The following is a 14,363-nucleotide window of genomic DNA, read 5'->3' as shown; positions in this document are numbered from 1 at the left end:
CACACTGGGACAGTTAGATCACACAGTTAGATCACACTAGGACAGTTAGATCATACTGGGACAGTTAGATCACACAGTTAGATCACACTGGGACAGCTAGATCACACTGGGACAGTTAGATCACACTGGGACAGTTAGACCACACTGGGACAGTCAGACCACACTGGGACAGTTAGATCACACTGGGACAGTTAGATCACACTGGGACAGTAAGATCACACTGGGACAGTTAGATCACACAGTTAGATCACACTGGGACAGCTAGATCACACTGGGACAGTTAGATCACACAGTTAGATCACACTGGGACAGCTAGATCACACTGGGACAGTTAGATCACACTGGGACAGTTAGATCACACTGGGACAGTCAGATCACACTGGGACAGTTAGATCACACAGTTAGATCACACTGGGACAGCTAGGTCACACAGTTAGATCACACTGGGACAGCTAGATCACACTGGGACAGTTAGATCACACAGTTAGATCACACTGGGACAGCTAGATCACACTGAGACAGTTAGGTCACACTGGGACAGTTAGATCACACTGGGACAGTTAGATCACACTGGGACAGTTAGATCACACAGTTAGATCACACTGGGACAGTTAGATCACACTGAGACAGTCAGATCACACTGGGACAGTTAGATCACACTGGGACAGTTAGATCACACTGGGACAGTTAGATCACACTGGGACAGTTAGATCACACTGGGACAGTTAGATCACACTGGGACAGCTAGATCACACTGGGACAGCTAGATCACACTGGGACAGTTAGATCACACAGTTAGATCACACTGGGACAGTTAGATCACACTGGGACAGTTAGATCACACTGGGACAGTTAGATCACACTGGGACAGCTAGATCACACTGGGACAGTTAGATCACACAGTTAGATCACACTGGGACAGCTAGATCACACTGGGACAGTTAGATCACACTGGGACAGTTAGGTCACACTGGGACAGATAGATCACACTGGGACAGTTAGATCACACTGGGACAGATCACACTGGGACAGTTAGATCACACTGGGACAGCTAGATCACATTGGGACAGTTAGATCACACTGGGACAGTTAGATCACACTGGGACAGATAGATCACACTGGGACAGTTAGATCACCCTGAGACAGTTAGGTCACACTGGGACAGTTAGATCACACTGGGACAGTTAGATCACACAGTTAGATCACACTGGGACAGTTAGATCACACAGTTAGATCACACTGGGACAGCTAGATCACACTGGGACAGTTAGATCACACTGAGACAGTTAGGTCACACTGGGACAGTTAGATCATACTGGGACAGTTAGATCACACAGTTAGATCACACTGGGACAGATCACACTGGGACAGTTAGATCACACTGGGACAGTTAGATCACACAGTTAGATCATACTGGGACAGTTAGATCACACAGTTAGATCACACTGGGACAGTTAGGTCACACTGGGACAGTTAGGTCACACTGGGACAGTTAGGTCACACTGGGACAGTTAGATCACACTGGGACAGTTAGATCACACTGGGACAGCTAGATCACACTGGGACAGTTAGATCATACTGGGACAGTTAGATCACACAGTTAGATCACACTGGGACAGTTAGGTCACACTGGGACAGTTAGATCACACTGGGACAGTAAGATCACACTGGGACAGTTAGATCACACTGGGACAGTTAGATCACACAGTTAGATCACACTGGGACAGTAAGATCACACTGGGACAGTTAGATCACACAGTTAGATCACACTGGGACAGTTAGATCACATTGGGACAGTTAGATCACACTGGGACAGTTAGATCACACTGGGACAGATAGATCACACTGGGACAGTTAGATAACAATGGGACAGTTAGATCACACTGGGACAGTCAGACCACACTGGGACAGATAGATCACACTGGGACAGTTATATCACACTGGGACAGTTAGATCACACTGGGACAGTCAGATCACACTGGGACAGTCAGATCACACTGGGACAGTTAGATCACACTGGGACAGTTAGATCACACTGGGACAGCTAGATCACACTGGGACAGTTAGATCACACAGTTAGATCACACTGGGACAGCTAGATCACACTGGGACAGTTAGATCACACTGGGACAGTTAGGTCACACTGGGACAGATAGATCACACTGGGACAGTTAGATCACACTGGGACAGATCACACTGGGACAGTTAGATCACACTGGGACAGCTAGATCACATTGGGACAGTTAGATCACACTGGGACAGTTAGATCACACTGGGACAGATAGATCACACTGGGACAGTTAGATCACCCTGAGACAGTTAGGTCACACTGGGACAGTTAGATCACACTGGGACAGTTAGATCACACTGGGACAGTTAGATCACACAGTTAGATCACACTGGGACAGTTAGATCACACAGTTAGATCACACTGGGACAGCTAGATCACACTGGGACAGTTAGATCACACTGAGACAGTTAGGTCACACTGGGACAGTTAGATCATACTGGGACAGTTAGATCACACAGTTAGATCACACTGGGACAGATCACACTGGGACAGTTAGATCACACTGGGACAGTTAGATCACACAGTTAGATCATACTGGGACAGTTAGATCACACAGTTAGATCACACTGGGACAGTTAGGTCACACTGGGACAGTTAGGTCACACTGGGACAGTTAGGTCACACTGGGACAGTTAGATCACACTGGGACAGTTAGATCACACTGGGACAGCTAGATCACACTGGGACAGTTAGATCATACTGGGACAGTTAGATCACACAGTTAGATCACACTGGGACAGTTAGGTCACACTGGGACAGTTAGATCACACTGGGACAGTAAGATCACACTGGGACAGTTAGATCACACTGGGACAGTTAGATAACACAGTTAGATCACACTGGGACAGTAAGATCACACTGGGACAGTTAGATCACACAGTTAGATCACACTGGGACAGTTAGATCACATTGGGACAGTTAGATCACACTGGGACAGTTAGATCACACTGGGACAGATAGATCACACTGGGACAATTAGATAACAATGGGACAGTTAGATCACACTGGGACAGTCAGACCACACTGGGACAGATAGATCACACTGGGACAGTTAGATCACACTGGGACAGTTAGATCACACTGGGACAGTCAGATCACACTGGGACAGTCAGATCACACTGGGACAGTTAGATCACACTGGGACAGTAAGATCACACTGGGACAGTTCGATCACACTGGGACAGTTAGATCACACTGGGACAGATAGATCACACTGGGACAGTTAGATAACAATGGGACAGTTAGATAACAATGGGACAGTTAGATCACAATGGGACAGTTAGATCACACTGGGACAGTCAGATTCACATTAGGACAGTAACTAATGTACACTATACCAGGTAACTGTTATACATTGTATTCCAGCTATATGAAGTCACATGTACAGTTAATTCTGTGTTACTATCCATAACTGGGGAAATGGCAAAATGACATCCATTAACCCAATAGTAACAATCACAATTGTGTTTTTCAGAATTAAGCCTTTAACATCCAATCAAATAAGGAAATAGGTAAAATTTCATACACAATTAATTCATAATTGCTGCGCTTTCTTCCCTTTTTGGGGGCTTAAAAATGCTGATACAATGTTATTTTTGTGACAGAGGGATTTAAAAACCAAGATAAGCTTTAATTTACATGTACATGAGATAGGGAGCCTTGGCTTTTCCATATACGGTATGTTCCATTCACTTCCAAGAGTTATCTTTCTTGAAACTAGTTTTCCACTCTGATTGTCAAAAAATAATTCATTTATAATTTCACTGAAGTTAAAAAAAAAAAATCATTTGACTATAAAGAAAAAAAAATCCACATAATTATCTGCAGAATTTTTACTCAGTGTGACAAAACTTAAAGATTTTTATATAACATTGAACATACCTATAGTGAAACATAATGATATGATATTAGCCATTGACAGGTACAAGTGAGAATATGTTTTTGTTATCATTATGCCTAAAATATCCCATAAAAAAGAGTACGAATTATGTTATACAGACACTGCCTAAAATATCCCATAAAAAAGTAAAGATTCTGTAATACAGAAACTCTCCAGAAATGTCCCATATACTACAGGTAAAATACTTAACTGAATATTTTGACAATCTTAATTTTTTATGGTAATTGAGCTGCTGTGAATCATAATATTTCCAATTCAGCGTTTAGTTTATTCATAAAGTTTTTTTTTGACAAAGTCATGTAACAAGAGCTAGATCCCAGAAAGATCTTGGCATCAACAACTGACTGATCTTTTTATATTGGTCCTATAAAAGCCTGTCCTTTCCTCTAGTTTTCCCTTCTTTCCCCTCCTCTAAATCATTCAGTAACCTTCATATGAAGCCTAAGTATATGTATCAATAACAATCTTCAGCTATTAAAACCAAAGATGGTCGCTTGTCAGCCATTTTGTTTCGGATCATTTTAAAAAATTAAACATGCACAACTAAGGCCCAAGGGGAAACTATATAATGAAATTAGAGAAAGATCCATTCAGTACTTTCTGAGAAATAGCAGTAGCGAGAACTGTTTACAGATGAATAGACGACGGACCACAGATGAATTGATTTGAATATTGAAAAATAACAGATTTATTTCATGAACACCTCCTGCAACAAGAGTTCACTTATAAATATGAAGGGGTTATGAAAAGAATATTTGTGGGAAGTTTTATCAATTTAACCTGTATTTTATTAAGATCGCAATTTAGACAAGTGGACTTTGGGAAACAAAAACATCACTTTTAAGAACAAAAGATTTACTTCTGCAATACAAAGACAAACTATCACTATGTCAGATGGGAATGTGTTTGTCTACTGTGATGATTCACATGGTTAAATCTTCAAATGATTTTTTTTTTCTTTTTCTACATATAAACATTGTTCAAAGACACTACAAAACTGATGGAGTAGTGTAAATCTACGCAGAGAATGATGATGCAATACACAAATAATTATGATGTCATCATTATTCATATGATGGCTGCTGATGTACAATGCTAGATACAATTCCAATGATGTCATACACAACTTTCATATGTGTCTTTTGGATACTGTGAGGCATCAAAGTTTGAATTGGATGCTGAAGATGATGAAGGCCAACCTGTGTAAAAAAAAAATAAAAAAGAAAATAGTTACGCAATACATGAAGCCTTAAATAGATTAAAAGAATTAAATATATGATGTAAAACAGGACTGAAAACTATGTGCCCTGAGGTAATCTTTTCTAACTAAGAAGCACACAAATTATATTGTTTTTCTATAACTGCAAATTTGACCTTCAGTAAGATTGTGACTTTGACCTCTGTCTAATCACTCTCAAAATCAAAAGGGTTCTTGTCTCATCCTAAGGAAAGTAAACCATATATGAAGTTTAAATTTTGTGTAAAATTGAAGTGACATACAAACAAATTATATTGCAAGTAGCTTGCCAAATCTAGCCAAGTTCAGCACTGTTTTCGAAGTCAAGAATAACATAGCTTTAGATATAATGTTTAAATTTGTTCCTATCACATTTGCTACAATGTACCTTATGACTTTGAAATTCAGAGAGGTAAGCACAGAGTGGTAAGATTTCAGCAGTAACAACTGTGTCACATCTATAATGATGTTATAGCCTCACCAATATTTCTATCTTATAATGATGTGAAAAAACAGGAGAATAAGCAGGGCTTTTTCTGAAGGCTTTCTAGGGCCATTAATGGGCCCCATTCCCAATTGGAATGATTTCATTTTAAAGCCCAATTTCCAAAATTTGCAGTTTCCTCCTGAAAAATCTTTCCCAATACACCAATTTTCTTCCCAAAATGATCACAAAAATGACTGTTCCCAAACCAGTAAGAAAAAGCCTTGATAAGACCTCCCAAATAAATCATATTTTATGTCAATGGTAATCAATATGAGGAATATTGAACCATGGTAGCCCTGGTGTAGCAATATCAGAAAGGTTAATTACACAAAACATACAACTTTATCATTAATTACCTTTGAGATCAATACCAAAGCAGTTAAGTCTATTCAGGTCGGGATTGGATTTATTTGTTACAATTGCGCTACGGACGTTGACCAGGGATGACCGCCGACTGGACACTGACTGCATATAGTTTGGATTGGTCAGTAAAAGTTCTTGTATTTGGTATAATTTGGTACTGACATCCTTCCCCACAAGGACGTGAAGAATAGCTGACATAAAACTGTCTGTATCAAGATGTTTTCTCAGCTGAGGGATGGGCCACGTTAGTAAAAGACTGTCATCAGCTGCTTCTATTGAAACCTGGTATGAAGACAAAAAAATACCAACAATAGTGATCATTTCATCAAATATCAACAAGTGAGCGGCTCATCAAATATCAACAAACTCAGGTGTCATCCAAAACATTCCCTTTCAGATGGACTGGACAACAAAGGCAACAGGTAAAGGTCATTGATCTACATTGAAGGTCACAGACACAACAACATATCACTATGAACACGTGAGGGCTTGGTTTGGTTTAGTATTATTAAACATTATCAACAACTATGGTTATATTTAAGGACGGCACAACTGAAGATCATAGAAAACAAAACCTTGGAACAAATGATGGTCACAACAATATACCACTTTATACTGAGATAATAGAAAACAAAACCTTGGAACAAATGATGGTCACAACAATATACCACTTATAATGAGATCATAGAAAACAACCTTGGAACAGGTGATGGTCACAACAATATACCACTTTATACTGAGATCATAGAAAACATAACATTGGATCAAATGATGGTCACAACAATATACCACTTTATACTGAGATCATAGAAAACAACCTTGGAACAGGTGATGGTCACAACAATATACCACTTTATACTGAGATCATAGAAAACAACCTTGGAACAGGTGATGGTCACAACAATATACCACTTTATACTGAAGATCATAGAAAACAAAACCTTGGAACAGGTGATGGTCACAACAATATACCACTTATACTGAAGATCATTGTAAGACACATAACAACAAGGATTTTCTAAAAACAGTGACCTTGACCAAATGAAGCTGCCAAAGTGCCAAACTTTTGTGTTACATACGTTTTTACCAGACATACAGAGAGGAACAATATAGTCCCTTGTTTCATCAGCAGAAGACAAAAAAAGGTAAAAGATCATAACACTACCTTGAACAGTTGAAGGTCATGCCTATATAGTAATAAATTTGAAGTTCATAGACATATGACAGCAACACATTGAACAAGGGAAAGTCATGGACAGCATATCGCTGGTTGGAGGCTCAAAACAGGGAAGGTCGTATTTAAGCATTGAACTGCTTTCAGTTGGAAGTTATGGGCTGATGAATGCCAACTGGACAAAGGCAAATTTAATGAAGCACGCTAGCGCTTCATGTTGAATTTGCCTTTGTCCAGTTGGCATTCATCAGCACATAACTTCCAACTAAAAGCAGTTCAATGCTTATATTTACATTTGAAAACGATTTTTAAAGACTATATCCAGGAATTTTGCTCCGACGATGAATGAACAAATTATTATCGTCAAAGATGGAACAGCCTTTTCAACAGCCATCTTTCGTTATAGCCAACATGACAATTATGACATCACTATACTACAGTAATGATGTCATAATAAAGATTTGGAAGTTATGGACTCATAACTTCCAAGTGAGCTTGGTAAAGTTATATAGTGGGGCTGCAGTGTAAATGTAAATATGAGGGAATTAAGGATGGTGTTTGCAATAGGTAAGACCATAAATGGATGGTTTTACACCTCAGCCATCAAATGAAAATGCCTTACCTGGGGAGAGTAACATGATGATATATACCCCACCTAGTCACATGACAACAGGCTATCTGGGTGAAGGTCATTGATATAGGTGAACAGATGATGAAAGTTATTAATTCTACTATGCCTGGGTAATTGATAAAAAACTTCCTTGTTATAGCATTGCCCATTAATGACAAGTAATGATTATTGAAAATTTTGCTTCGTCAATAAAAAATCCTTTGTACATATGTACCCCTTATTAGTAATCAGTGAATATTGATTCTTTTTGGTATGGAAGTATGTCTCATTACTGATAAGTATAACAATATAGGTCAAACCTCATTACCATATGATCCTTTATAGAGAACCACTATCTTTTCCCAGGAGTTCTCTTATAATTTCTAAATATTTCTGAATGTATATGAAAGAAGTATGTGAGAGAGCACACAATTTAATGGCTTCTATGATTATAAGTCTTTCTAAGAATATAAAATGACATATAATGGACAATTTCCTTTAGGAGTACACAGCATCTTAACAGAATTACGACAGAATCTCCTCCTTTGTTTATCAATACTCTGTAAACCATATATACATTTCACCACTTTCTTAATGTCTACCTATATTACTGCGTTCTAAACTCAAGTTCCCTTGTCATTATTACCACGGGAAAGTAAAAAGCTTTCTCTATCAGAAGATAATGGTATACTGATGAAGTTTTATGTGTCTAATTGAATATCATGTATATTTAGCCTACAACCATGATCCACTTAACTCCCACCTTTACCTTCCTGTTGCCTTAACCTATCTTATAAAAAAAAAACTCCCACTCGTAATCTTTTTGGCCTTTCTTATATAGGAAAACTTACCCAAAAGTTTATCTCATACTATCAATTGTAGTTTTTCGTTTCTACCACAATACCCTGTGTTATTCCACTCTCAAGCCATTGTATAAATGTGCCGACTGTTGGATAAATATATGTTATATTCCACTATAGTGGAATATCAGACCTTCCACGTCTTTTGATTGGTCAAGAATTTAATACTATACTTTCCTTTCCAAACAAATCTGATCCCTTTTTTACTAGCTTTCTGACCTTCCCACCCACCACATTTTCTACCCATTTCATTCTTAAGATCATCAATTAATTCCCCTTGGTCTGTATCCCCTCATTTATCCCCTGAATGTTCTGTATCCCCTCATTTATCCCCTGAATGGTCTGTATCCCCTCATTTATCCCCTGAATGGTCTGTATCCCCTCATTTATCCCCTGAATGGTTTGTATACCCTCATTTATCCCCTGAATGGTTTGTATCCCCTCATTTATCCCCTGAACGGTCTGTATTGATCACTCATTTATCCCCTGAATCACTCTTTATCCCCTCATTTATCACCTGAACGGTCTGTAACGATCCCTCATTTATCTCCAGATTGGTCTGTATCGATCCCTCATTTATCACCTGAATGGTCTGTATCCCCTCATTTATCACCTGAATGGTCTGTATCCCTTCATTTATCACCTGAATGGTCTGTATCGATCCCTCATTTATCTCCTGAACGGTCTGTAACAATCCCTCATTGATCTCCTGAACAGTCTGTATCGATCCCTCATTTATCCCCTGAATGGTCTGTATCCACTCATTTATCCCCTGAATGGTCTGTATCCCCTCATTAATAACCCTGAATGGTCTGTATCCCCTCATTTATCACCTGAATGGTCTGTATCCCCTCATTTATCCCCTGAATGGTCTGTATCCCCTCATTAATCCCCTGAATGGTCTGTATCGATCCCTCATTTATCTCCTGAATGGTCTGTTATGATCCCTCATTTATCTCCTGAACGGTCTGTTATGATCCCTCATTTATCACCTGAATGGTCTGTACCCCTCATTTATCCCCTGAATGGTCTGTATCCCCTCATTTATCTCCTGAACGGTCTGTTTCCCCTCATTTATCACCTGAACGGTCTGTTTCCCCTCATTTATCTCCTGAACAGTCTGTAACACCTCATTTATCACCTGAATGGTCTGCATCGATCCCTCATTTATCCCCTAAATGGTCTGTATCGATCCCTCATTTATCCCCTGAATGGTCTGTATCCCCTCATTTATCTCCTGAATGGTCTGTATCCCCTCATTGATCTCCTGAACGGTCTGTATCGATCCCTCATTTATCTCCTGAATGGTCTGTAACGATCCCTCATTTATTCCCTGAATGGTCTGTATCCCCTCATTTATCCCTTGAATTGTCTGTATCGATCCCTCATTGATCTCCTGAACGGTCTGTATCGATCCCTCATTTATCCCCTGAACAGTCTGTATCCCCTCATTTATCCCCTGAATGGTCTGTATCCCCTCATTTATCCCCTGAACGGTCTGTATCCCCTCATTTATCCCCTGAACGGTCTGTAACGATCCCTCATTTATATCCTGAACGGTCTGTAACGATCCCTCATTTATCCCCTGAATGGTCTATATCGATCCCTCATTTATCACCTGAATGGTCTGTATCCCCTCATTTATCACCTGAATGGTCTGTATACCCTCATTTATCACCTGAACAGTCTGCATCGATCCCTCGTTTATTCCCTAAATGGTCTGTATCGATCCCTCGTTTATCCCTTGAATGGTCTGTAACAATCCCTCGTTTATCCCCTGAACGGTCTGTTATGATCCCTCATTTATCTCCTGAACGGTCTGTATCCCCTCATTTATCCCCTGAATGGTCTGTATCCCCTAATTTATCCCCTGAATGGTCTGTATCCCCTCATTTATCCCCTGAATGGTCTGTATCCCCTCATTTATACCCTGAATGGTCTGTATTCTCTCATTTATCACCCGAATGGTCTGTATCCCCTCATTTATCCCCTGAATGGTCTGTATCCCCTATTTATCCCCTGAATGGTCTGTATCCCCTCATTTATCCCCTCAATGTTCTGTTTTCCCTTGCGGTAGCTCAGTTGGTGAGAACCGGCCAAGCAACCTCAGGTGAAGACCTCAGGTGAAGACCTCAGGTGCAAGATGACCATGACTGCTTACAGGGAAATAAACCCAGCAAACAAACTTTATCCCCTGAATGCTCTGTAGCGCCCCTCATTTATCCCCTGAACAGTCTGTATCCCCTCATTTATCCCCTGAATGGTCTGCATCGATCCCTCATTTATCCCCCCAATACTTAAGTTTCCTCCAAATATTATACATTCCCAGTCAATGCTCTCTTGCCCACCTGGTAGGTCGTGGTTGTGTGACCACTAAGACGATAAGAGTCATACTCCGGCGAGTCCACGAGTTGGTCAGCCTCTATGAAATGTAGAAATAACTGCTGATACAGCACTTTTAACCTATGGAAGAAAACAGAAAATTTTCTTCAGACAAGCAATACTTTTTTATCTGTTTACGTAATCAACCAATCAGAACAAATTCATTTTTGTTTACTTGCTGCATTCAAAGCATCTGATTACAAGCATATATACAGAAAGTAACTAGGCTGTATTTTAACTGTAGATTGTATTCCATTCAAAATGGTGTGCAGCCTGATCCTGGCTGTCAAGTCAGCATTCAATTTGGCATATGGTGTCAAATATTATGCAGCAAATTTTTGCATTTTACTGTGTACAATGTACTTAAAACCAATATTATTATATCTCAAAAATTTTGATGGCTCTCTCTCCCATTGAATGTTATCAATATTATTTCACATTTCTCATGAAATATGCATTTTATTCAACGAGACGCCTAAACAATAACAGAGAATATCAACATTTGAACAAAACAAAAAATATTGTAACTAAAATTGACAAATCAAGTGTAAAATACTAAAGATATTGTCACACTACAGTCCAGAGACAAAAGAACATACCTGCCTTTTACGAGTATTGAGAGCTTGCGTCCCCCTTCTGTGCAGCCTTCCTTTGCATAAACAGTCCCTCGTGTTAACACATAAAGTTCACCTTGGTTACTGATGTCTCGGAATTGTTGGCGTGTCACTTTCAGAGGTTTAATACTTTGCTGTATAGTTCTTCTAATTCACTGCGGAATCTCGTTGGAAACATTCTGTAAATAAGATAGGACAGATGTCCTGTGTTCACCACAAAGAATAAACAATTCCAGCTGAGAACATCCGGCATACAAACAAATATTCCCGCCCATATTGAGAAAAACAAATATCCAAAGCCCAGAATGAAGCGAAGAAAGAATGCATGGTGTTGAAAGTTAGTTGGTGTTAGGAAAGATAAAACTAGGCACAGATTGGCTAACTGGAACAGTGCATGCTGGACATCCTGCCAATCACTGCACCGACCCAGATTGTCGGGTAACCCTGTCACATTTGTAGAATTCATGAGAAGAGGAACAAATGTTGTTGTAGTAAAACTGGCCACAGTTTGTTGTATCACCTGTGATTGTACAGGTGTTGATGAGAATGCAGGTACTGAAGATGTCTGCCAGGTAGATGGCAGTGTAGAGTCTGTTTCTCTTAACACTTTGGAAGTCAATTCTGACAGCAGAGTAACTGTAGAATAGTTTTCAGAATTTTGAGTTGTCTCCCCTGAGTAATTCAGGGTTGTATTTAGCCTCATGGTGAAGGTCAATTTTGTGGACGTCCCTGTAGTTCTGTAAAAATAAATAAAAGGATTTATTTTAGGACATTAAATACATAACATTATCATTATTGTAGCATACCTGAATAAGCAAAGGGAAAAAAATCATTGTTAAAGGAGACATTCCTTTCAACATCATGACAATAATTATAATGTCTAATTCTGACAATTCAACACTCACAATTAAAGCTTTTATCATTAACCAAAATCACCTCTCATTCAAAGGTATCTCAGACATCATATCTCATTTTTACTTCTAACTCTGGAAAACTTATTTCCTTGGCTTCACCATCAAGGAAATGGCGCTAACGAGTCAGCATGATGATAAAACATTTGCGTATTATTTCAATGATGTGAAGAGGCCCCATGATATATAATACTGTAATGTCCGGCATACTACCCACACTGGTGTATAGCCCACGGAATTTAGAACAAGGCGTTTCAAGCATTTTGTAAAATTAATTTCAATTCAGATAACTATAATCATATATTCATGTCATCATGATAGTGTTACTACAAGTGTGTCTTACAAGACTTATGACATTGAAGATCTTTAAGATAGCTGTTAAAGATTGATGTTAAAGAATCTAACAACTCTGAATTAAGAGGATGTCAGTATAAGACTGTTTATTAGGAACAACAACTCTGAATTAAGAGGATGTCAGTATAAGACTGTTTATTAGGAACATATATATATATCAACATTTATATATGCCAAAGAAAATAGGGGGGGAAATGTTGTATAAAAAAATCACTGCGGTATACGAAATAAACAAAGGATAAAATCTCTGTATATAATCAGACAAAATCCAATTTAATTACATGACAATAGTCTCTGCTTATTGAAGGTACATGTAGAGAGAATAACATGGAGGTTATGTAATGTTGTCCCAGTCCGATAGCTAGACAATGTCGTACAGCCTGTCACACACAGGTGTAGGAACTCCTCAGCTCACCAGACTTTAGTGACAGACAATTGGAATTGATCTGTGCACTGTACATTGTAATACCCATACTTTATTACCTCTTAAATGTGGAGTTTATTCCAAGGCAAGTGTTCAGAAAGGAAGATCAATTTCACTTAGTTTCATGTTGAAAATTAAAAGTTGATATATTTCAATTAGTAAAATTAAATTGTGTCCAAAATAACACAAATATTAGTTTCTTGTCAAATTACATGGTAATTACAATAAAGACAGGTGTCTCTATCACTGTCTCTCTGACAGGTGTCTCTCTGTCACTGTCTCTCTATCACTGTCTCTCTGTCACTGTCTCTCTATCACGGTCTCTCTATCACTGTCTGTCTGTCACTGTCTGTCTGTCACTGTCTCTCTGTCACTGTCTCTCTATCACTGTCTGTCTGTCACGGTCTCTCTGTCACTGTCTCTCTGTCACAGTTTCTCTATCACTGTCTCTCTATCACTATCTCTCTATCACTGTCTCTGTCACGGTCTCTCTGTCACTGTCTCTCTGTCACGGTCTCTCTGTCACTGTCTCTCTGTCACTGTCTCTCTATCACGGTCTCTCTATCACTGTCTCTCTATCACTGTCTCTCTGTCACTGCATGTCTCTCTATCACTGTCTCTCTGTCACTGTCTCTCTATCACTGTCTCTCTATCACTGTCTCTGTCACAGTCTCTCTGTCACGGTCTCTCTGTCACAGTCTCTCTATCACTGTCTCTCTGTTACTGTCTCTCTATCATGGTCTCTCTATAACTGTCTCTCTATCACGGTCTCTCTATCACTGTCTCTCTGTCACTGTCTCTCTGTCACTATCTCTCTGTCACTGTCTCTCTATCACTGTCTCTCTGTCACTGTCTCTCTGTCACGGTCTCTCTATCACTGTCTCTCTGTCACTGTCTCTCTGCCACGGTCTCTCTGTCACTGTCTCTCTATCACTGTCTCTCTGTCACTGTCTCTCTATCACGGTCTCTGTCACTG

At 39.4% G+C, this 14,363-nt stretch overlaps 1 protein-coding gene across 1 annotated transcript; it reads right to left on the bottom strand.

The window, feature by feature from the left end:
• Nucleotides 1-3,198: 3,198 nt before the first annotated feature.
• LOC117327578 (blood vessel epicardial substance-A-like) lies at nucleotides 3,199-12,431 on the bottom strand. Its single transcript, XM_033884633.1, is given in 5 exon segments — nucleotides 3,199-5,170; nucleotides 6,052-6,340; nucleotides 11,051-11,165; nucleotides 11,684-11,825; nucleotides 11,828-12,431. Coding segments are annotated over 5 exon segments (1,203 nt in total). The 5' UTR covers nucleotides 12,402-12,431; the 3' UTR covers nucleotides 3,199-5,087.
• Between the last annotated feature and the right edge of the window lie 1,932 nt (nucleotides 12,432-14,363).

This window comes from Pecten maximus, chromosome 5, assembly GCF_902652985.1.
Source record: "Pecten maximus chromosome 5, xPecMax1.1, whole genome shotgun sequence".
Lineage (NCBI taxonomy): Eukaryota > Metazoa > Mollusca > Bivalvia > Pectinida > Pectinidae > Pecten > Pecten maximus.
The sequence above is the reverse complement of the archived record's forward strand: the minus strand, read 5'-3'. Positions and strand labels throughout refer to the sequence as shown.